This window comes from Ruditapes philippinarum, unplaced genomic scaffold (genome assembly GCF_026571515.1).
Source record: "Ruditapes philippinarum isolate M1 unplaced genomic scaffold, ASM2657151v2 ctg4880_1_1_1_1, whole genome shotgun sequence".
In the NCBI taxonomy this organism is placed as follows: Eukaryota; Metazoa; Mollusca; class Bivalvia; order Venerida; family Veneridae; genus Ruditapes; species Ruditapes philippinarum.
In genome coordinates this window covers 1-23,589 of record NW_026866296.1, presented here as the reverse complement: position 1 = coordinate 23,589, position 23,589 = coordinate 1, and the positions used below count along the sequence as shown (strand labels likewise).

Sequence of the window (23,589 nt, the reverse complement as noted above, 5' to 3'; positions counted from 1 at the left end):
AAGGACCCATACCTACACAACTACGTATAAAATTGATTTATATTAGGCTCATGGGGCTCTAACACGTCCAAAACAAAGCCATTGACATATCGAGTAAAACAGTCATGATGACATTCAGAAATTCAGGTTAAAACAATTTTTATTGTCCATGAGTACGACCTGTTAAGACTCTTCTGGATTAAATTTATACTCGTAAGTAATCTCATTCTTTATCAGATATCCTTGTCTTTATAAACATGTATTATAAAATATATATATATATATATATATATATATATATATATATATATATATATATATATATATATATATATATATATATATATATATATATATATATATTCATGATATTTTCCTTATATGCAGTTTTAAAAAGTAACAAATAATTATTTGTTAAAATATCATGTAATTTTAATATTTGAAATTGAAAAAAATAATTATACAAAAACAGTTAATTGACCTATGCAATACATTGCATTATAAGGTACTTTAGGTCTGATTGGTTAACTGAAAATCAAAATAAAAAAAACCTTAAATCAAATATTTATTTAAACACAATTTTATTTCATGCTCAATTGAAAGTAAATGGTGACCATTAAAAATATAACAGGTTTTATATTGTAGAAAATGCTGGGAAAATTTGAAATATTTCAGAAAGCCATTTCAATTGTAAACATCTAAGATTAACTTTAACGGACCAGTGTCACTATTAAGGAGCAAAACTTAAAATGTCTTATTGTAATTAATAATGTTGCTTAGAGATGTTCTTATTACAATGAGAATTATCGAAGTTTGTAAATGAAATTCTAAAAACGATATGCCTTAGAATTCGCCAATATTAATGTTCATGTTCCTAACAAAAGCCTATATACAATACAATACAAATATATAAAAAGATAATCAACATGACCACATTATCTTTAGAAAGGCAAAAATATCAAAATAGTTACAATATACACATACAATATGCATGTAGTTGAAACGGCATATAAACATATAAATGTATTTGTATCATTACATCAATAAATGAATAAACTTTCATTATGAAATTTACTTATCAAAATTTTGTCATAAATATTGAAAAACGCAATAGCATATAGTATTAATAAGTAGCAAATATAAAACATCAAATAGAATAGTAAAAATGTTGAAACCATGCATGCAATTTCATGTAAAACGGTTAAACCTATTGTATATATACATGTGAACGTAACAATGACGGTAACAATGTTGCAATCACCAAAAGAAATAAATATAAATATTACATAACTATTATTCTCTCTAATATTACATACGGAAAGAACCTTATTCATACTAGTTAATATCATTATTTACACAATTATTGGAATAAACACAATTATTCTATTGTACAACATAATTGTTTCAATTGTCTCTCCTTAGTTTATTCAGCAGTCTTGCTTATTTTGTCGGGAGAATCATTCTGAATGGTTGCATTGTTTGCAAGCAGAGCCTTCACAGATGTGTGAGAATCAAGCAGCAGTACCAAAGCGTCGTGAAGGAATCTGTACTGTTCCTGTGAACGTTAAATTTTGTAATAACAAAATTGGACAATATCATACAAAACCAACACACCGAATCTAAGTTAACTTCGTTAAATTCAAGTTTAATCAAAATTATAATTATGACAAAGGCACCGTAAAGCTTGGGCAATGTTCGCTTGAATGTCATGTGTGATTAATTAAAAATGATTTTTCAATTAGGAAGATATAAATAAGAAACTTGTCTTGATAATAATAATTCATCTTAAAAAGCCTCCCGGGGTGGGGCAGAAATATAAGCCCTTGAAATTGAATTTTTGCATGATTATACTCAAATTGGTTTTCCCATATTTATATGTGTAAAATATGTGACGCCCCGTGGATTGGCCAATTTTGACCCAAGTTTATAATTTATAACATTTTTGAAGAGGTAACAAGGAAATGATATATAACAAAATATTTATACTCAAGACATTGTAGTTTCACAAAATAAGACTGAAATGTGTTTTTCTCATACAAAACTTTATCAAGTGAATCCAGGGGCGGGGTCAATATTGACCCATGGGGCATGACTAACACCAGTTCCGGTAGGCCTAAAAGGGAATGCTACATGTCAAATATCTAGCCTCTAAGCAATGTGATTACATGAAATATGTCTTAAATGAGCTTTCCTATAGTAATTTATATTAACTAAATGAACTTAATTTCTTATTTTCTCTATTTAATGACCTCGAAGCGGAGCCAATATTGACCCAAAAGCACCATATATACCAGTTATGTTGTAGACCACAAGTGATGTTACATGCCAAATATCTAAGTTCTTGGAATTGCAGTTTCACACAGTAAGCCACAGATGTCTTTTCTCTATATGGGTTTTTATAAATCAAGAGACCAATGAGGCGAGGCTATATTAATGTAAGACACATGATTTATATCAATTTTGTTAAAGTAAAAAAGGCAATGATACATGCATTATATCTTATGGGACCAATTTGTGTCATGAGAAGCTCAAATCTGTGTTCTGCATATCATTTTAGTATTATAATATTAAGTAATTATTCTGCCAAAAAGTTTTAATTTTTCGGATCAAATATAAAAGGGTGCACATGAAATGTTGAAATTTATACAAAATCACTAAATATGACCTTGACGCTACCTGAGGATGTGCAAACCTGACTCCGCACATTATCTCATTATTGTTAATATTTCTGCCATGTCATTTCAATTTCCATTTCAATTTCCATGCAGCGGTTCAAAAGATACAGATGGCTTACAAAATTGCTAACAGGCGGCCGGACGAAAGGTCGGCCAGGTGCATAAAATATGGGCCGAAATTGTTTTGGGCGTATAATAATAATAATAATATAAAAGATTTTACACTATAAAACCTATAATTAAAAATATGCAGCGTTTGTACCACGTTATGTTCGAAAAGAAATCATTATCAGTTCCTATCATATCGGTATCAGTTAAGCTTTGTTCCCATCTCAAGTATCCGAAATATCCAAATGCATATCATACCCTGTATAAAATGGCATGATTTCATTTTCAAAGTCGAAGGCATTTACATCAAATGCAAATCATACTCCATCTGGTCTTATTTTCATTTTCAGGGTATAAAATGTATTGAACATGTAGCAAATAAGTTCTTCCGAAATGTCAATAATTGTGCAATAAAGATTCATTATTGATTGTCACTTCACTAATTTGAAACTCGACTAGCGTCTCGTGAAATAGGTTTGAAAACTGTGTACTCGTCCAAAAAATCTTGTGCATTATACAGACCTGGTGTTTTGATGTTTTGTCCCCCCCCCCTCCCAATCTTTTAATTTATTGCTTATTTCAATAAGTTGTTTAATTGCAGGTTTAACTTGTTCGGTTCTAATAACGTGTAAGATATTAATGAATTGATGAAAATAGTTGATTGCCTACAGGAGAATTAATCTTCGACATTTGACCAAAAAGACTGCTTACTGTATATATCACCGGTACTTAAACTTTTGAACCTGTCGCTCACAAAATTGATCTTTGTTTACAAGAATTTGAAAGATATGTACATGTTTAACAGCGAAGATGATGACCTACCACTGTTTGTACTAAACTAACTCGATCCTCTCTGAGATTTCTGACACATGCAAATATATCCACTGTTCTCTCGGAAACTCCCTCATTCGCTAGTATGTCCAATGCAATAAATGTACCTGTTCGTCCAACCCCGGCACTGTAAAATATGTTAAATATTTCTGTTATTTACGAAGTAAAGACAAATGGTAAATATTAGTCGTAATTTGGATAAATTTATTTGTTTATGCTTTCGCCAAAATATTTCAAGTTCATTGATCAACTTTATATATTTTAGATGCCGCAATTGTCATTATCTTTCACAAACAAACACAATCAAAACCATTTGTTTTATCTTTTCTCTCGTGTGGTATGTCTTGTTACAACAATTTTTGTTGTTATGTGTTATGTGCTAGCTCAAAATATGGCTACGCACTTCATCTAAGTGTTGTTTTATTGCTTGGTCCTTCGATCCTTTGTGATTATTCATAACATGTATATCATAGATTATGCGGGTGTTTCGGGTGTAGGAATAGTTGGGCTTTTCATTTTCTCTTTGTTTTGTATTGCTGTAAAAAGATATTCCTTGTTAAAGATAAAAATTGTTAAAGATTTGCTACGAACAATTTTATTGTTACCTGCAGTGTACTATCATGGGCCCTAGCTCGAACGTAGGTATTCTTGTGACTTTCTCCCAAAACTCTACAATGGTATGTGCATCTTTAGGTGTACTTTTGTCTGGCCATGCAGTAAAGTGCATTTGATAAAGTACTCTCTTTTCAAATTTCTGTAACAGATAACTTATTTCTTTAAAGCTGAATTATTTCTAAAATGACGGTCATTTATCTTCTCAATTTGTTTGCTTTTCTTTTTACTGATGTGTTATTTTTATTACTGGAAACAATCTATTATAGATATAAATAGTAAGGGCGCTAAAGTTCAATGAAATATCTAGTAGTGATATTTTATTAACCGGTTACTTGCACTAGGTCGAGATGGCTCTGGATTTTTATTTATTTGTTTTAACAGTTCCGCTATTCATCTCCTCTTTTCAAGTTTTGTTTATCCCCCCCCCCCCAAAAAAAAAAAGAGAGCCATAAAACTTATGACCACAAAGCGTGTTTAGCGCCAAAATTTGTATTCGACTACTTGTTATCGGGAACTGATTGGATATATATATATATAAGTTTACACAGGTGCCTTTGTACAAATAACCCCGATCAAATTGGAGATAGGCTAATAGGATGGGGCCAACAATCTCTGTCAAGTATAGACATTGCCTTATCCTCTAAGCAACAATTACCGAAGTGTTTAATGGTAAACGAGAATGTTCAATAGAAATGTATTTCCGACGTTGTTTCAAAAATAAAAATGAGCGCAATCAAGTGTACATACTTGGCATGTCAGAAAAGGATTGAATAGCAAGAAATAAATATTCATTTGCTCATTGCCATTTCCTGACTTTATTTCATTTGTTTATTTATTCATGTTTTTGATTTTCTTTAACAAATAACGCAGCTACATAGTTGTACATAATTAAAACAAATGTTGAACAACTTTTCTCTTACCTCGATGGAGAATATTCTGACAGTAAAACAGGTATAGATTTCCTCGGATTTACCTGTAACTTTTACATCTCCATAGGTGCAACACATGTCTTTATCTGGCCAGTACTTGTCACATTTTTTCACCTAAAGTTTTCATAATAATTGAGTTTTTTATAATAATCATGTGTGAAAAATATTGCACCAGTTCCTTCTGATAACCAAATTATCAAACAATGGTAAATATTAATTGACAAAAAATAATTGGCCAGCACTATGGCCATCAAGATTGTACACTCTTTGGAAGAAAACTGTTTTAATGAGGGAAAAAATATGTGACACATGGTTTGCATTTATTCATCTCCGTACAAAAACCTGTTAACAAGGTAGTTTTGATACGATAAATTATAATAGTTAAGATAGTTTATTAAGATAGTTTCGAATCCACTTCGACACATACGAAAAATATTGTTACTTACCCCTAGCTCTGTCAGATTGGTCAGCATGACTATTTTACAAACTCTTTCTTGCCAGACCATGTTCCAGAACACTCCAAAATCATCACCCATTTGTTTAATTGTTGGTCCTTTATATAATAATAATGATCATAATATAAATAGCGATTTTATAGTTGTCGTAACTATATACAATGTACTATACTTTAATGTGCTATATTATTTTGAGTGTTGTATACGTTATGTAATGCGATTTTTATCTGATGCAACGATTCAAATTTAAAGCCAAAAAACAAACAACATTTTACCATTAGAACATTTTAACAGTAAATTAAATACATTATTCACAAGACAAAAACACTTTTTCTTATATAACATATAGAGATAAACACTTGCACATTACATACATACCCAGAGATGCTATATAAGCCTTTTGTCGTTTATAACCCTAGAATTTAAACATTTTCAGATATAATATCATGATTAAAGAATAGCACTTTTCCAAGTTTTGAAATAAGATAAACGGATTCATAAAAAGTAATCAAGCATGAAGTGTAGATATTGGTTCTATTAAAATATCCCTGTTCATAAAAAGCAGTGGTAACTTCCCTGATAAAACAAATTTCATCATTTACATACTTATATATTATTTGAACTGTAAATCATGTAAGTAGTCATCTTCAAATGTATATTTGTTGACAGGTTATAGGCCCAATATAAACGTTGGTCATTTTGCTTAAACAGATTTACAATTTTGCAACATCCGCTATTACAAAAGAAATGACGTATAGACGTAATGATTGTCAAGTAAAATCATGAAGTTTCAAGAGCTGTTTTATGAATATTATAGTGTTTGATTAAATAAATAGAAAATTAGATAAATATATGTTTTACGAGGAAGATATGAGAATATTTCATGAGTACATGGAGTAATTCCTGTTTAGTTAAACAAATATCATATTTTGTCGCTTTAAGTATGTACATAAAGAGAACATTTAATACGAAACTGAACATAACAGATACGGAAAACATGACGTATGTTAATAGTTTGATGTTTGAAGCAAATTATTACCAGTATGACTGAGGGACCTTCTGGGAAATATGTTCCCGTAAAAGGTGCAAAAGAATTATTTACCTAATTATTTCTAAGACTATAACATATACTTATTATAAAAATAAATCGTCTTCACTCAAAAATTTGAATAAGTCACAATAGAGAGATTGAGTGATAAGTAAACATTAAATTCTGAAGTCCAAACAGAATTCCATGTTGAATTGTTTAAAAACATGACTCACGTCTATATAGCTAGCATTGATATAGTCTGATTCCATGTCTTTCACAATAACTCTTCTGCTGTCATCTATGCAGGTGATCACATAAAACATATTTTACTTTGAATTGTTAAATAATATAACGAGAACATAGAAATTACTCTACATCAATGTAAATTCAGTTGATAAAATGTTAAATTCAGTCATTTGGAAAAAAGGTTAATACTGAAAATGAACTGAACCAAATGACAAAAAACAACAAAGAAACGGAAAACGCCGTTTATCCTGGAAAAGAATACAGTAGCTGTTATGATTTATTGATTTAAAATATATTAGCTAGTTTTAGAAAATTTAGGAACATGAGTATTTTTGTTTTATATACATTTATTAAATCATTATTTCATAAACAAAAATAATACGACAACAAGATCGTAATGGAAATCAGCAACCATATTAAAAATCAATGACGTTATATCATCAGTGAGTAAACTATGGCATTTGAGGGATAATACAAACGGTGTTTTAATATCGTACATATTATCCGATCAACTAGTACTAAATCGTATGCAATTTGGAAAGGTAATGTCATTTGTTAGTTTGATTCAAGTAAGCATGCATATTTTGTAATGACTTACATGGGTAAACACCTTCTTAACGATTTTTCCTAATATTTTCTGTCTTCTGTGACGCATAAAAAGGCATAATGAGTCCTGCTGGTAGGTCCTAAAAATAAACCGAAAATATCTTTTTGCAGAAGTGCATAATAACCTGTACTATAGTTTGTTCTTCAAATTTAAATTGACATACTGTACGGTATTTAAAAAGAAATAAGATAGCTTTATAGGTAATAAAAGAAAGCATGACAAAACATTTTCATTCATAGTATAATTTCAAAAACAAGCAAGAAATAAATACCAAAAAAAAACAAAACAGTGTTTTCTTTATTGAATTATATTTTTCCACTTTGAATCCCATCAAGACTTAATAATCCACAGCCTTACTTTAAAATTGTAGCTTATTGATCAAAATTATTCAAGGAAATAATAAATATCTTTGAATGTTACCATAAATTCCTCAATGTATTCAAGGTCTGTTTTGTTTTTTACGAAATCTCTGAGTTTATCAACTGGCACTCTACGTTTGAAGAACTCTTCCGTGTTGGCGTATAGAAAGGCATCAACCTGATTGGTAATATTAGATAACATTAAAACAGAAATTGAAGTTTAGATTAATGTTTATATGGTTACAAATATAACACGCAAACTACAAAAAATTCAAATTAAATAGATATCTTCTTTCATGATATAAATTATTTTGTAAATCGCTAAGCCTCACGTGGAAGACTGGCCTAGTTAAACTGTGTTGCCTGATTAAACACAACCGTTACTCAATCACTCACTCAGTCACTCAGTTTCTTACTTACGTACTTATGTAGGTTACTTTCATCAACATCGCACTTACTTATAGCATTGTCAATTGAAAAATGATTTGCAAGTTTACAACAGTAGAACCGGGGAAAAAGAATTAATTATCATCTTTCAGGCAAGAAAAATGAATCTGAAAGAAAACTCGCATATATTTCTTATAAACATACCAATTCATTGTCATCTGCAGGTTGGATTTCATCCTCATTGTCTTCAGTGATGTTTTGAAATTGTTTCCGTTCAATACTTGCATATTCATTTACGTTTACATAAAATATATTTATATTTTCCTGTTCGGTTGGTTCAACACTACCGACTATGACAGCTGGATTAATATTTTCCACTCGTTCTACATGTTGCTGATTTCTCTTATCGTCTAAAAGGCACAATTATTATCAGATAAATTTTCAGGAAATAGAAGAAAATTATACCTTTTTACTTAATGAGAATGACTTCAAAATCTTTAGCAAAAATGAGGAAAATATAATTCAAAAAAATATAAATAAGCCATACAATAAAACATATGGGTCAAATGAGTGAAATTCTACTTGTACTATTTCAACAGCTGAACAGTATTTATATCACATACAGGACATAAAGTATTTAAAAAGGAACAAATCAATGTGATACTCTTTGTATGTTCCCTTTTATTACTTAGTTTAAATATATAATTATGCTTTGTCAACTTCTTATGAATTTCTTCTCTACCATATTGAGATGCATCTGGTGATAGGCAACACCGTTTGAAATGTTGTCAATTTACATGTATAAATTTCAATTTCAATTTCTTATTGCGCATTATTTTGTCATATTTCTTATTTGATGTAATAAGATAATATTACACTTAGTCTTACTATAAGTAATTCTTCTAAAACTATTGTATAAAATCAAATCTTTAACATGACCTTATTGAAATTAATAATTGATCCTAACAGGCTTTGAATCATAATTATTTCAAAAGTAAATAAAACACGATTTTGCTTTCCTATCATTTTCCCTATCTATGACAAATTTAATTTCTTTCATGAGAAAATCATATTTTAACACGCATATATGACACACAACTGTAAATATCTATATCGTAAAAAAATGAACACAATGAAAAAACGAAAGGGCACCAGGATGTACTAACTGACACATAACATCATACTAATTTATGTCACATTTTCAATAAGATGAGTAATATTGTACTCGGAATGTAAGTGAAATCACTTGACGTTTTATCAAAATATATCTTCAACATACGAGTACGTACCAATACATTTTGTCTAACAAATATTTAATACCTACAACAAATCTTTTCTAAAAATCAAAACACAAATTAAAGCGAGTAAACAAAACAATACACAGAACAACAAATCTTTACTGTACCTTTACAAGACAGTATTTCTTCAGAATTTCTCACTCCTGTGTAAGTAACCGATTCCCCTAAACCTTCTACTGCACGACGGCTTGGTTCATTTTTAAAACTGAAAATGTCGAAGTTAACAAAACAAATGCAGATCCCACTACTATTTCAACAGAAATACAAATATAATATTAACAAAAACATTCTAGTAAAAGCCTACATTATGTCAAAATATAAAGGTCCATACATTGTTCCAGTAAATGTAAGAGGGAATAAAGACAAATCTTAATTTTGTCCATCAGATTACTTTACACAAAATATGAATAAAAGATTTATTCACGTCTAGACTATAAAGATATTATAAAGTACAATTGTTAAATACTCAATACAGAGAGAATAAGGAATCCAATAAGAACGTAAAAAGCGACAGCATTGAAAATGTTGCAGGTTCGGTTTGATTGAGGTCGTTAATTTACACTTGCCCTTCACCTTTATTGGTTCGAATCTTGTTAGAAGTTGTGCAGTCTCTCATGAGATAAACCTACCAGCTAGGTTATGAAAGAGCGATGTCCCTATTCAATTACACACATTCGTGTCAGAGAAAAAAGTACGTGAATGGGAATCTGAGGACTTTATCCAGCTAAACTGAATAGACAAGCAAGACCTTACCGTGACGTTAAGTCCAACAACACGTAGAAACTAATTTGCATTTTGATAGACTTGAAGAAACTTGGTACATTTACAACATTACAGTACGTTCTGTGCGTGCAATTTAATAATAATGGTAACCCGTTTCACAAGTTGATGAATATTTCTTATTAACACTTAGTATCTTATACCAAATACATGTACCTTTGTACAGTTGATATGACTGTTATCATAATAACAATGATCAGACACACAAGCGATACAATGAAAAGAACTGAACCAAGTCGCTGATGTAAGGTTGAAGACATTACATCCACTTGATCTGTTAAATAAACAAAATCATTGTATATATACATGTACAGTAACGTTTACTATCTTATTCGATATTATAGTGTCATAAATATTCTATTAACGTAAATTTAACTTATGCAATTAAATACATCAAAAGAAAACAAACAAGCAAATTCGTTAAATTTATATCCCCCGCCGAGTACTGGTTATTACTAACACAACAACTGAAGACATAAGGCTTTATTTATATATTTATCATGGCATAAACAGTAATATTCTTTGAACTTGATAAATATTCAGGGCAATAACAGAGCCATAACTCTGTGTTAAATAGTAATATCTGGAAATGCCAATGAGATGTATGCATACTGCATAACTAATCAAGGGCCATAAATCTGAGTTATATGTGTCTGACCGGAACAAGGCGACTATATGCACATCTCCTCTTCGTATCCCATAAAGTTTCATTGAATTCCAGCCAGTAGTTACAGAGAAGTAGCACGGAAACGATTATTGCTCTGGTTGTATACTGCATAAGTTATCAAGGGCCATAACTCAAAGTTAAAATGTCTGACCCGAACAAGGCGACGATATGCGCATCTCCTCTTGGTATTGAAGGTTCCAATAAAGTTTCATTGAATTCCAGCCAGTAGTTGCAGAGAAGTAGCGCAGAAACAAATATTTTTCTATATGCATACTGCATAACTAATCAAGGGCCATAACTCTGAGTTAAAATGTCTGACCCCAACAAGGCAATGATATGCGCATCTTCTCTTGGTATTGAAGGTTCCCATAAAGTTTTGTTGAATTCCAACCAGTAGTTGCAGAGAAGTAGCGCGGAAACGATTTTTGCTCTATATGCATACTGCATAACTAATCAAGAGCCATAACTCTGAGTTAAAGTGTCTGACCCAAACAAGGTAATGATATGCGCATCTCCTCTTAGTATTGAATGTTCCCATAAAAATTTGTTGAATTCCAGCCAGTAGTTGCAGAGAAGAAGGGTGGAAATGATTTTTGCTGTATATGCATACTGCATAATTATTCAAGGGCCATAACTCTGAGTTAAAGTGTCTGACCCTAACAAGGCGAGGATATGCGCATCTCCCATAAAGGTTCCCATAAAGTTTCGTTGAATTCCAGCCAGTAGTTGCAGCGAAGTAGTGCAGAAACGATTTTTACTCTATATGCATACTGCATAACTAATCAAGGGCCATAACTCTGAGTTAAAGTATCTGACCGGAACAAGGAGACGATATGCGCATCTCCCCTTGGTATTGAAGGTTCCCATAAAGTTTCCTTGAATTCCAGCCATTAGTTGCAAAGAAGTAGCGCGGAAACGATTTTTACTCTATATGCATACTGCATAACTAATCAAGGGCCATAACTCTGAGTTAAAGTGTCTGACCCTAACAAGGCGAGGATATGCGCATCTCCTCTTGGTATTAAAGGTTCCCATAAAGTTCGGTTGAATTCCAGCCATTAGTTGCAGCGAAGTAGTGCGGAAACGATTTTTACTCTATATGCATACTGCATAACTAATCAAGGGCCATAACTCTGAGTTAAAGTGTCGGACCGGAACAAGCCGACGATATGCGCATCCCCTCTTCATATTGAAGGTTCCCATAAAGTTTCCTTGAATTCCAGCCAGTAGTTGCAGAGAAGTAGCGCGGAAACGATTTTACTCTATATGCATACTGCATAACTAATCAAGGGCCATAACTCTGAGTTAAAGTGTCTGACCGAAACAAGCCGACGATATGCGCATCTCCTCTTGATATTGAAGGTTCCCATAAAGTTTCGTTGAATTCCAGCCAGTAGTTGCAGAGAAGTAGCGCGGAAACGATTTTTACTCTATATGCATACTGCATAACTAATCAAGGGCCATAACTCTGAGTTAAAGTGTCGGACCGGAACAAGCCGACGATATGCGCATCTCCTCTTGATATTGATGATTCCCATAAAGTTTCGTTGAATTCCAGCCAGTAGTTGCAGAGAACTACTCCGGAAACGAAATTCGGACGGACGGACGGATGGACGGACGGACGGACGGACAACGCCAAAACTATATCCCCCTCCCGATTCCATCGGCGGGGGATAAAAATAACAATTATATCCATTATATTGAAGTTTAAGTCTTAATTAAATTATTTAATCAAATCAAGTAGTTTATTGTGCGAAATAAATGTAATTCAATATACTGAATCTATAAGAATGTTTAACATAAATTGAGGAGTTAAACTCTACCAATATAGCATAAGCCTGTTTCTGCATTACATGTAAAGTTTTGGCATTCACTGCTGCACTTTTTGTCACATGTGCCCCCGTAGTATCCCAGCTCGCATCCCAAATTACATAAACCAGTTGTCGAATTACATTGTCGTTCAATGCATGTACTGCTACAATTATTGTCATGCATTTGGTCATATCCATGGTAACTATCATTGGAACCATGACTACAAGCTCCAGTTTCGATATTACATGTTCGGTTTGTGCACGACTTTTGACATAGCTCCTTACAGAACTTCCCCCAATAACCTTTTTTGCATCCAAATTTACAAACACCACTCTCTGTATTGCATGATCTATTCCGACAATTGATAGGACAGTTCAAACATTTTCCATCTGAAAAATAGTTTTCGTCTTTACATTTCGTGCAGTTAGATTCCGATATACACGAGAGGCATTTATCAGGGCAATCTTTTTCACAGTTCAATCCCCATTTCCCGTCTACACACTCCAAACAAGGCCATTTAAAGAACGGTTTACATTGAAGGCATTGTCCTGTAAATCGGTTACATTTGTTGTCAAGACATCCATTTGAGCAGTTACACTTTATCCCGAAGTAACCAGATTGACACTTACGACAGCCTTCATCTGAAGTACACGTTAAACATTCTTTTGGGCAGTCGAGGTGACAGTGTTGTCCATATTTGAAAGGCTTACAAAGACTGCAATTGTTTCCAACATGATTTTCGTTGCAAACACAATTGCCAGTGTCTTTTTCACACATGTTGGCTTTACATCCCGCGGAACACATCTGATCACATGTTTTTCCGAAAAATCCTTGTTTACATTTTGTACATTCATTTGATATCAAACAAGAAGCGCAATTATTTGGGCATGGGGCACACGAATTACTGGATTCAAAATAACCCTCTGGACATTTTTGGCAAGAAGTACCATTTAATATTAATCCATCATTACATGTAATGCAATTATATTCGGGCGTACATGTTTTACATGGCGACGTACATTTATTGCATCCATAACCGTTTCTGAAATACCCAGTATTGCATTTTGAACATGTATTAAACGATGAACATTGTGTACAACTAGTGGAGCATGGGCGACATGAGAATTGGTCTTGATAATATCCAACGTCACATTTTTCACATTTGTTAACTGAGGAACAAGACTGACAATTTGCAGGGCACTTAATACATGTACGTCTCTGCATCATATAGTATCCCATTTCACAATTATAACAATATCCATATGCTTTACATTTGCAACCTTCTGGACAATACGATTGCACTGAAACCAAAAGGTAAGTATTATCAAATTTTCCTTTAAGCAATTTAACTTTAGGTTATTCATTTGAAACTGTGCCAATGGTACAACTATTTGCATATGCGACTTTTCTGCCAAATTGACTTTCTCGTTTTTTACAATGGTATAAAGAAGAAAAGAATCTCTAAAGCTAAAGAAAAAAAAGAATCCATAAAACGTATTTAAAAGAGTTAGATTGGTACGTATTTCGTGAAATTGTTTTGAAATGGTCTAATTAAAGAATAAATTTTGAATGATTATGACGGTGATGTCTTCAAAATTGACCAAACCAAGAAGCAACTGTTTGTCGCTTTCTGATGGAAAGTGACTACACAGTCTGTGCAATTCATCTTCTATAGATTTAATTATTTTATTGAGTGTTTTTTGCGAGAGACGAAAAACGGTGATTTTTGTAAAAATTGTAAAATCTATTTCTTACCAAAAACTCCTATATTCAGCAGTAAAGCAATACATAACAGTTGCAACATCTGTAAAAATAAATTGTCAAGTAAATGTGAATACTACAAAGAAAGAGGCTTTTACAATCCAATTTGATTAAGAAGCAAAAATAAAAAGTAAAGGGGGTAAACCATGAGTACCATTACGTTTTTGTCATTGTTTATGTTCATTGGTAATATATTACTGAATATTTACTCGGTCAAAAAGGTTATTTCATCATGTAGAACACCATTTTCACATTTAGTTTATTATTAGTTTATTTTCCATTTAAGCTAGAATGTGAGAAAAGCCTAAAGCTTATTAGAACAACGCTCTGGTCAGCGTTCTTGTATATCCTTATGGTTTGAGATTACTTTCACTCAATCAATAGATACTGGATTTGAGTCCTTCTCTAAGCTTCGATAAAATATGAGCTAAGATAAATATGTTTTAAATAGTTTGTCCAGGGACAGTCCGTTCAAACGAAATCCTTCAAAGAATGACCATCCTTAATTGATTTTAAAGTACTGACAAAATCAAAACTGAATTAATTTGTATGCGTTTAGGAACAATTTAGTAAACTTTAAACACATAATTTTATACAATGTAAGGTACGGTTGAACTTCAAGGCATCGTTGTCTTCATTGAACGCCGCCTTTCCTTGTTGATCTTGTTTATCATATTTTAGTAAAGCTTAGCCACAAGAATGACGCCTATTTAGGCACAAGGAACTCTTAATAATTTCTTGTATTATCAATGTTTTCGTATTCTTTACTGTTAAGAAACCAATGATAACATTCTGCTTAAAATATACTTAGTTTACGATTGCGTCAGCATTAACTTTTTGAAATATTTATAAATTAATTAACCCTACTACTGATTTGATCTTTTTCTGTCATATGGTGCGTAATCCAAAATATCACTGATAATTTATTTATACAAAGATGTGTACCAAAATCAGCCCAAATATTCTATCAAGTATATATGTCGATATTTTTTCGGTGAGTTTTAACATATTCATGTACACGAATATAACATATTGATTAATTTAGGTTTCATATTTGTAATTAATCTAACAAATTTTTAGCCATTTGATAGATATACAACTTAAACACAGTTTATTTCTAAATAAAATCTGAGAGACAAATAAATAAAGTTAAAATTAAACATACAGAAAGAAACATATGACCCTAGTGGGACTTGAACTCAAAATCTTACGTTAGATGCCACATGCATTTGTTGTCGTTGTTCATTTACTTTAATAAATTAGTCCAAGGTTTGATTTTTAAAATCAATCAAAATTAATTTCTTAAGGATCAATTAATTCTTACTTCTTAGTTTTGCATACTCCTGATATTGTCAATATTCTATCAATGAGGTTTTTAACACGTTTTCAAGTTGAGACTAAGAAGTACATTAAATTTTTACTATTCTATATTTAACAGAATAATAGGTATATGTATTGATAATTTCTAGTTAAAATGTTAACTAACATATTTCTTTCTCACATATGAGTAATAAGAAGGAAAAGGATATGACTTACTTAATAAAAGTCGGACAGAAAATTATAGCTAATTAAGTTTATTTCCTTCTGAATAATGTTTGATGAATAATCACTATTCAATAATAAATCAGGAGAGAGAGAGCGAGAGAGACAGAGAGAGAGAGAGAGAGAGAGAGAGAGAGAGAGAGAGAGAGACAGACAGACAGACAGACAGACAGACAGACAGAGACAGACAGACATACAAAAAGGGAGAGACAGAGAGAGAGGGAGAGAGAGGGGGAGAGAGAGGGAGAGAGGGGGAGAGAGAGAGAGAGAGAGAGAGAGAGAGGCTTCAAGACGACAGACGGTAGGTTTTGCCTATTTTGCCAAGAAGACAGTGACCATACTAATCTAAAATTGTTACACATTTGCATTGTTTTCTGCATCGTTATTGTTATTTAAATCTTAAATGATGCCTTTCGCGTCGTATTTCATACTATCAGATTAAAATAATAATATTTTGCATTTTAATAAACATGAAATAAATAGAAATTCTTTTATCGCACAGATATATTTGTTAAAGAAATTATTCAAATATTGAAGTTACATTCCATGTATTGTACTTGAAAATAAAGGATACAGTCTATTAATTTCAGTCACGTGTTTACATAGTGTGCCATCAGGTCTTTTTGATCCAAATTCCATAAATATCCGAGTGTATATTTTATGCAAATTTCCTCCCTTTTCAGTTTAAATTTAAGCATTCATTTGGTTAACCTGACAAATTTTCTCAGAAAATACTTGGAAACTTTAAATACATTTTCACAATTCAAAATGTGTTACCATTTTTTAAGGAGGGATGCAGAAAATACTAAAATTCATTTTTGCAAAGTTATGCCCCCCCCCCCCCCTCCCAAACATTTTGAAATTTGAAATGCATTTCTAAGAGAAGCTATTTTTGCTTGATTGTTTCTCTTTTTTTGACTTTGTAATTTTGTCGTGATTAATGCTTGCTTCCGAGATGCAAACACTTTATCCAGATTTTGGTATGTAAGCCTTTGATTCAAAAACTGTTAACGGTTAGTAATGAAAAATTAATGAAAACGTTTTATTGACTTCTAAAAGCCGGTGGACTCTTTCCATGAACTTGTCCAAACTTACTTAAGGTTTAATAATTAAAGTGTTTGACCAGGACGTTAAATCAGAACAACTAACAAGTGTTCGATATATAAAACTTTCATTATTTATTAACTTATTGTGTATGAAATACATTAATAAGCGTGCTATGCAAAAAAGAACTTGTTTATATGTTAATCTGTTGTGTTAGTTTAGTGAATAACAACATTCTTATATACATGTATGATATTCATGTTACAGTAATGAAAATGTAGATTCTGATTATGACTGATAAATAAGATGTATTGATCTTGGACATTTCTACATTTGAGTCAGACCATGGTTTTTCGATAGTTTTATTGTCATTGCTTCTATGCTACAATTTTAACATCACGTAATGCTATACAAAATGGTTGCAATTTGCAATAAAAATTAGTTATATATTTAAGTACGAGTGGGGTTTGAACCCATGCGTACATTCGTCCAGTTGAACTTAAGTCCAACGCCTTAACCACTCGGCCACTTTACTTATGTTTGAAATCATTAAAAAGTGTATGAAATATTACATAGATTAGTATTAGTTTATTCACTGAAAATCATATCATATTTCTTTTTTTATGCCACAACATAAATTTCGTTGGTTAATGATAATATATAGGTCAAGTTAGCTCAAAGTCAAGTCAATAATTTTTATTTAACTCTTTTCATATACAAATACGAACCTGTAAAGTACAATGATTCTCAAATACATGTGTAGCAGATAATTACATCATTTCATGTTATACTTAAGACAAACTATAATAGTTATAATCTAATATCATAATGAAATGTGTGTACGCAAACGTTATACTTACTAATTTATATAACTTTTTAAAGAAATTATTAATGTTTGACAGAGTACTTTTACTGAGGCAAAATAGAAAAAGGATATTGCAAAAGGCTGTAGTATACGATTTCTTTTACCAGACTACGCTGGGTTTTATTCAAAGAGAGATATAAAAATAGTGTTGTTAACTAAGTTAATAGTAAATGCATATATATCAATGTTGTTTTTTTATTGATATTCAGTAACTATTTGTATCAGATGTTGCATAAAATTCAGGTTTTTGACGGAAATAACATTGACTCGGGGGAATTAAACTAGCGTAACAAACACTTAATAGTCCAACACCAGTTATTTATCTTATGTCATACAAATAAAAATTACTCCTTATATTACTATCTATCTCCGACAAGTGTTATTTTATATCTTTGACTGTTTTACTTTTTTCTTTTTATTCTCTAAATTTCTCTATACATGTATATAAATCATTATGTTCCTTTAAGTCAGAGTATAAATGTAATAAAGAATGCTTGTTTATTATTGTATTCAGAATTAATACTTAATATTTCATATGCTGGTATGTCCAAAACAACTCAGTAATTAAGTATTTAACATTAAAATAAAATATACGAGTATATGATTAGCAATTTATGTGATTATCACACAAACATAACAAAAACGGATACTTTTCAGTTAAAAAAAAAACACCGGATTTTTTTTCAATTTAAAAACTTCTCTGTGTGTGTTTGTTTGTTAGTTTGTTATGTTTTTATTTAATATACCACATTCAATAAACATCAAGATTTCGAAAAAATACATCGAAACAATATTGTTCAAACACATGAAAAGTGTGGACTAACAATGCTTGGCATAGATTGCTTCTTCATTTCTATCAAGTTTAGCAGGGTTAAAAAATATTTTTTAACAGAGATGCCACGTACATAGAATGAAAAGTATAATAGAAAATAAAAGAATAAATGCGAATGTTGTAGTGTCTTTGATCTAGGTTTATCTAAGTTTGATCTAAGTTTTACTTCGAGCCACACGCCACAAAAACAATTAGACTTTAAATATTCACCTGGCAATCTTACAGTAATCAATTGTAAAAATGTCGAGCAGTTCGGCTTGACTTTTTTGTGAAATCAATCACAGGTATACACATATTTTATATCGTTCCGTGAAACTGTTTGTACAATAATACAAGGGGCAGGAAAAATATAGGAACAAAACAAAGACCAGCAATGCAAAGCGACATTAAGATAATGCAACCAACGACAAAAAACAGTCACCCTAGACTACCGCAAAGTCATTCAGTAGAGCACCGAACAAAAAGCAGGAGAGTGCACAAAAGTGGTCGCACCAGTAAATGATAACAAAATGACAACTAAATAAAGATACACTTAAATGTAAACGCCATTTAATAACATTTTAAAAGCAAGTGAAAAAAAACACAATTGTATTTATAAATTTTTCAAGGAAGATCTGTGACTTATCAATATGATCTTCGCTGAATCCTTTGGCAGTTTGCGATTGAACAAAATATTTTCGTTTATTGAAACTTTATTTGGAACATGCAAATTCAAACATTAACACAGTATTGAAAAATAGATATTTTGTCTTGTTTGGTAAACTTTAAACCTTGCGAATAAATGAGCATATAAATCGTCCTGGACTGTCACTTGTCAAATTTCAAAATATGTACATAACAAGTTTATATCTTAAATAACTTCGTTATATCAGAAGTTTTGAAATGAGACCTTAAAACGAGTGTGCCATTATTAATGCTTTAAGGAATAAGCATATTAAAGAATTAATTTCAAAATAGCATACAAACCCACTTACCTCAATAAAATACGTGCGGGTGTTGTAAACATTCATGACTCGGTGGCCTTTTTGTCAAGTTTGCAACCCATTTTCTCGCTTGAACCAAGTGTGCAACCACTTCACGTCCTGCCCCTTCATATTACTTCCTGATTTGTTTATATCAAATTTTAATTTTGTGTTTGAGATAAGTCATGAATACTACATACATTAACGGATAATCATATAAGTAGGTCTAATGACCAGGAAGTTAATATTTAAACCCAAGATACAGATAACAATCCTGAAGTTAATGTATATTATATGCATTTACTGTGAACACAGTATACATTTATCGTTTTCTGAACCGAAACTTGAAAGAAAGTTGCAGCGATTTTAAAATTTGGATTTTTTAAAAAAGGACTGAAACTCAGAATGACTTTAACAATAAAACTTATTGTAGCCGCGATTTATTTTGGAACTACCTTTTCTGGATACGCTTTCTCTTTTGGGCATGATTTTCAAACTGACCCAATGAAAGTTCAAACAAATCATTTGATTGGAGGCGGTCATATTTCTCTGAAGGTAATAAATAGATTGAAGAAAACGGATAACAACGCTCACATAACCAATGAAAATATGCATACACAATGAGCTTTTGTTAAAGATAATGTCTAAAGTTTCTTTTATAGTATCATTTTAATGTTTTTTACTTGATGAACTACACACAAATGGTATTTATAAAGCATCTATATTTCAAAATATAGTACTTCCGCGTCTGGTGTATTTCATCACAAATATGTATAATCGTTCTTTTTTCAGTTAATAACATTCTACAGGAAGAAAATATTTTTTCATCGCCGATTTTGTCAATAATTAGGTCATTTCATAATGAGTTTTGATTAAAATGAAACACTCTAACGTGACAAAGGAAAAACAATAATTATTTATTGATGAAATCAACTCATTTTGAAATTCATACGCACTTTATGCTACATTTCCGTCAGATACACTCTATTTTGTCTCTTAACAGTCTACTATGCATGTATTTATTTTCCATCCTTTGTACATTTTTATCCTCCAGAAAAAGTATTTCATTCATCCGGATATGAAGCTGAAGACAAGTACATGGAATTAGTAGAGGAAGAGGAGCACAAGGAATGGTTTTAGTTCTGTAGATTTAAAATGCTTCTTCATGAAAGCAAAGTAAATATTTAATAATATTGACAGCATTCTTATCAAGTAAATTTCACTTGATAACTTTCTCCGGTTTTGTAGATGTAACTATTTCTTGTTTTCCTCTACTAGGAAAGCTGGAATGTCGCCATATGACCTTTTTAGTGCGCATGCGACTTAAAATCAAGTGTTCTATTCTGCAGTTTAAATGAAGAGAAAAAAATCATAGTTTCAATAATTTATATCTTCAGGCTTGTTTACACAAGAATCGTCTTGTTCTTGCTTTGGAACCAGAAGGAGCGTATTTTGTAAGCGTTTACCTTGAGCGTTTGCGTGTGTCGAAATCAGATGATATAGAAGCTTTCAAGAGTGGCTCTAATTACATGGGTTTAGACCTAGGAGGTGAACTGGTAATTTTGTATCATATTTAAGAATGAAACTAACTTAAATATGTATACTGACATAGTTCATAATGCAAAAAATCAATAGTTTAAAATCCGTTTTGACAGTCGGCTACCCATTGATGTAAAACACTGTAATACTTCCTAATTGAAGCAGCAGATACTTAGATTGTTGTAAGGTAACGGTTTCTTCTGTGAGTTAACATAACACATAAATCTGGTAATCGTTTTTTATTCAAATATTGCAGGTGGAACTGTTGATATCAGTATTCATTCTGTCCAATCAGACGGGACCCTTTCTGAAACTGCTAAAGCAGGCGGTGGTATTCAGGTAGAGACTGCCTTCCTAACGTTTCTTAATAAAATTGTTAAAAAGCAGTTTCTGGGAGAGTTTAGAGAGGAAATTACAGATGACTTCTTTGATATGATGAGAGAATTTGAAGCAAAGAAAAGAACGGTGTCAGACGGAATGGTGATAATTAGAATTGCAGCTTTTTTTCCTCGAACTTAAAAACTGAGGAAAAAGAATGATTTGCAACAATACGTTTCAGAATAAGAATATGTTGACCGTGTCTGTTTCAAGCGAGATAAGATTCAAATCAGTGCCGAAATTTTCAAACGCTTTTTCACGGATTCCATTTCATATACCACGTCATAGAAATCCTAGAAAAAAACGACTATCGAGGAATCTAGACAATTTTGCTTGTTGGGGGATTCGCTGAATCAGAAATTGTTCAAGATGAGATACGAGCAGCGTTTTCAGACAAACGTGTTATAACTCCAAATGAATCTGGTCTAGTTGTTTGAAAGGAGCTGTTCTGTTTGGGCACGATCCAAAAGTAGGGAAATCTTGTATCAGCAAATACACCTGCGGTGTTGAGATCCATGCTCTATTTAATGAAGATTTGCATCCTGCAAAATATAAGTTTTTCGACGAGATTTACAAAAATCTAAATGGCATAACATTGTAAATTATCACTTATAAATTTTGCGTCAACTTTATGATATTGTTTAAGGTATTTAAAATGATAGTATACAGGTGTATTAATCGACAACTTTGAAGGAAGGATTCTCTAAATAAATGCGTAGCCAGTGAGAGGGGGTGTTAAAGACTTATTTAATATATTCGGATAAAGAAGAAACTGTTCTAAGGTTTTTATGATTTGTGCTATTTTAGTTTTAACATATTTCTGTCATTAGACGTTAATATTGAAACTGTTTTTGTTTTTTAGTGACTGTTACACTTTAATTCAATATCAACAAATCGACAGAAACACATGGAATTTACATCACTTTCATATAATTAGTATACACATAAATATGAAGAGAGTTATCACAGAAGTGTTATTTTTTGCTTCATCTAAACTATAGGTAATAGACCTTATTAAGTCAGGAACAAATTAATCCTTGAACATGATAACAAATGATATCTTAAGATGCAAAAGAACTACACAGGGAAGATTTACCTTGGAACAAAAAACGGTATACAACCATCAACACTATAAAAATTTCAATCAATGATCCAAATGGATTTTAAAACATACATTCGATGAAGTATCAGGCGACTTTGTTCTGTTGTCATACAGTACTTCATAGTATTTTTGATGATAGATGGTATCGCTCGGGAATAAACAATGAACAATTTCGTTCTGTTTATTAAAGATAACGGAAAGAGCAACATCTGTAATGCTCAAGTATGCAATTGTAAATACTAACAATATTGAAATAGATTTGCCCGAAGGATTGGAAAAGTATAACTTGACTGAGTGAAGAGTTTACAGCTGTCACAATACCCAAAAGTGTAGACACTCTTAAAAAAGATCCCTTAAAAGCAATGAAAAGAAAACCAAATATCTGAAAGCATATACATTTATTAGAAGAATATCTATATTTACATGGCATTGCCCACATTATAAATCTATACATCGGTTTCCTTATACACGGAAGTTGTATCCTTAAGCTGCATAGCCTAATAATGATACATGGTGTACTTAATGTACTGTGTTATTCTGTACATTAAATGTTTGAAAGTGAAATATGGAGTTAAATATTATACAAGATAAACTATATTTATATCTGTCATTTCTTTCTACAAATTGGCAGTTTACTAGTAGTCAACAACTTCACTTTGTGAAATTATTCAAATCATGTAAAGTGTCCGCAATCACTGATACAAAGAATGTGCCATAAATTGAACTTAACTTTGAGTTGGATAACCAGGAGTGAAGAAAACGTCTTTTCATATATAACTTTTATAT

The 23,589-nt window shown here is 31.5% G+C and overlaps 2 protein-coding genes across 2 annotated transcripts; both read right to left on the bottom strand.

Annotated features, from left to right (window-relative positions):
• Nucleotides 1-469: 469 nt before the first annotated feature.
• LOC132732047 (receptor-type tyrosine-protein phosphatase T-like) lies at nt 470-6,945 on the bottom strand. Its single transcript, XM_060718394.1, has 7 exons — nt 6,856-6,945; nt 5,971-6,007; nt 5,584-5,690; nt 5,129-5,251; nt 4,199-4,347; nt 3,585-3,720; nt 470-1,534 (listed from the first exon to the last, which is right to left on the bottom strand). The coding sequence occupies exons 1-7, from the start codon at nt 6,943-6,945 to the stop codon at nt 1,403-1,405; spliced, it is 774 nt and encodes a 257-aa protein (XP_060574377.1). The 3' UTR covers nt 470-1,402.
• A 914-nt stretch (nt 6,946-7,859) lies between these two features.
• On the bottom strand, nt 7,860-13,555 carry LOC132732046 (uncharacterized). The gene is made up of 5 exons (XM_060718393.1): nt 13,408-13,555; nt 10,456-10,573; nt 9,627-9,724; nt 8,426-8,631; nt 7,860-8,012 (listed from the first exon to the last, which is right to left on the bottom strand). The coding sequence occupies exons 1-5, from the start codon at nt 13,553-13,555 to the stop codon at nt 7,860-7,862; spliced, it is 723 nt and encodes a 240-aa protein (XP_060574376.1).
• Between the last annotated feature and the right edge of the window lie 10,034 nt (nt 13,556-23,589).

What these genes read in the sequence shown, in the direction of transcription:
- LOC132732046 (XM_060718393.1), bottom strand. Translation starts at nt 13,555, where the DNA reads ATGTGTGAAAAAGACACTGGCAATTGTGTTTGCAACGAAAATCATGTT. An exon ending in TACTTCAGATGAAGGCTGTC is followed by an intron (nt 10,574 to 13,407) that starts GTAAGTGTCAAT and finishes TTTATTTAACAG; the next exon opens with ATCAAGTGGATGTAATGTCT. An exon ending in CTGCAGATGACAATGAATTG is followed by an intron (nt 8,013 to 8,425) that starts GTATGTTTATAA and finishes ATTACCAATCAG; the next exon opens with GTTGATGCCTTTCTATACGC.
- LOC132732047 (XM_060718394.1), bottom strand. Translation starts at nt 6,945, where the DNA reads ATGTTTTATGTGATCACCTGCATAGATGACAGCAGAAGAGTTATTGTG. An exon ending in TCAATGCTAGCTATATAGAC is followed by an intron (nt 6,008 to 6,855) that starts GTGAGTCATGTT and finishes TTTAAATTCTAG; the next exon opens with GGTTATAAACGACAAAAGGC. An exon ending in TCAGAATATTCTCCATCGAG is followed by an intron (nt 4,348 to 5,128) that starts GTAAGAGAAAAG and finishes TATCTGTTACAG; the next exon opens with AAATTTGAAAAGAGAGTACT.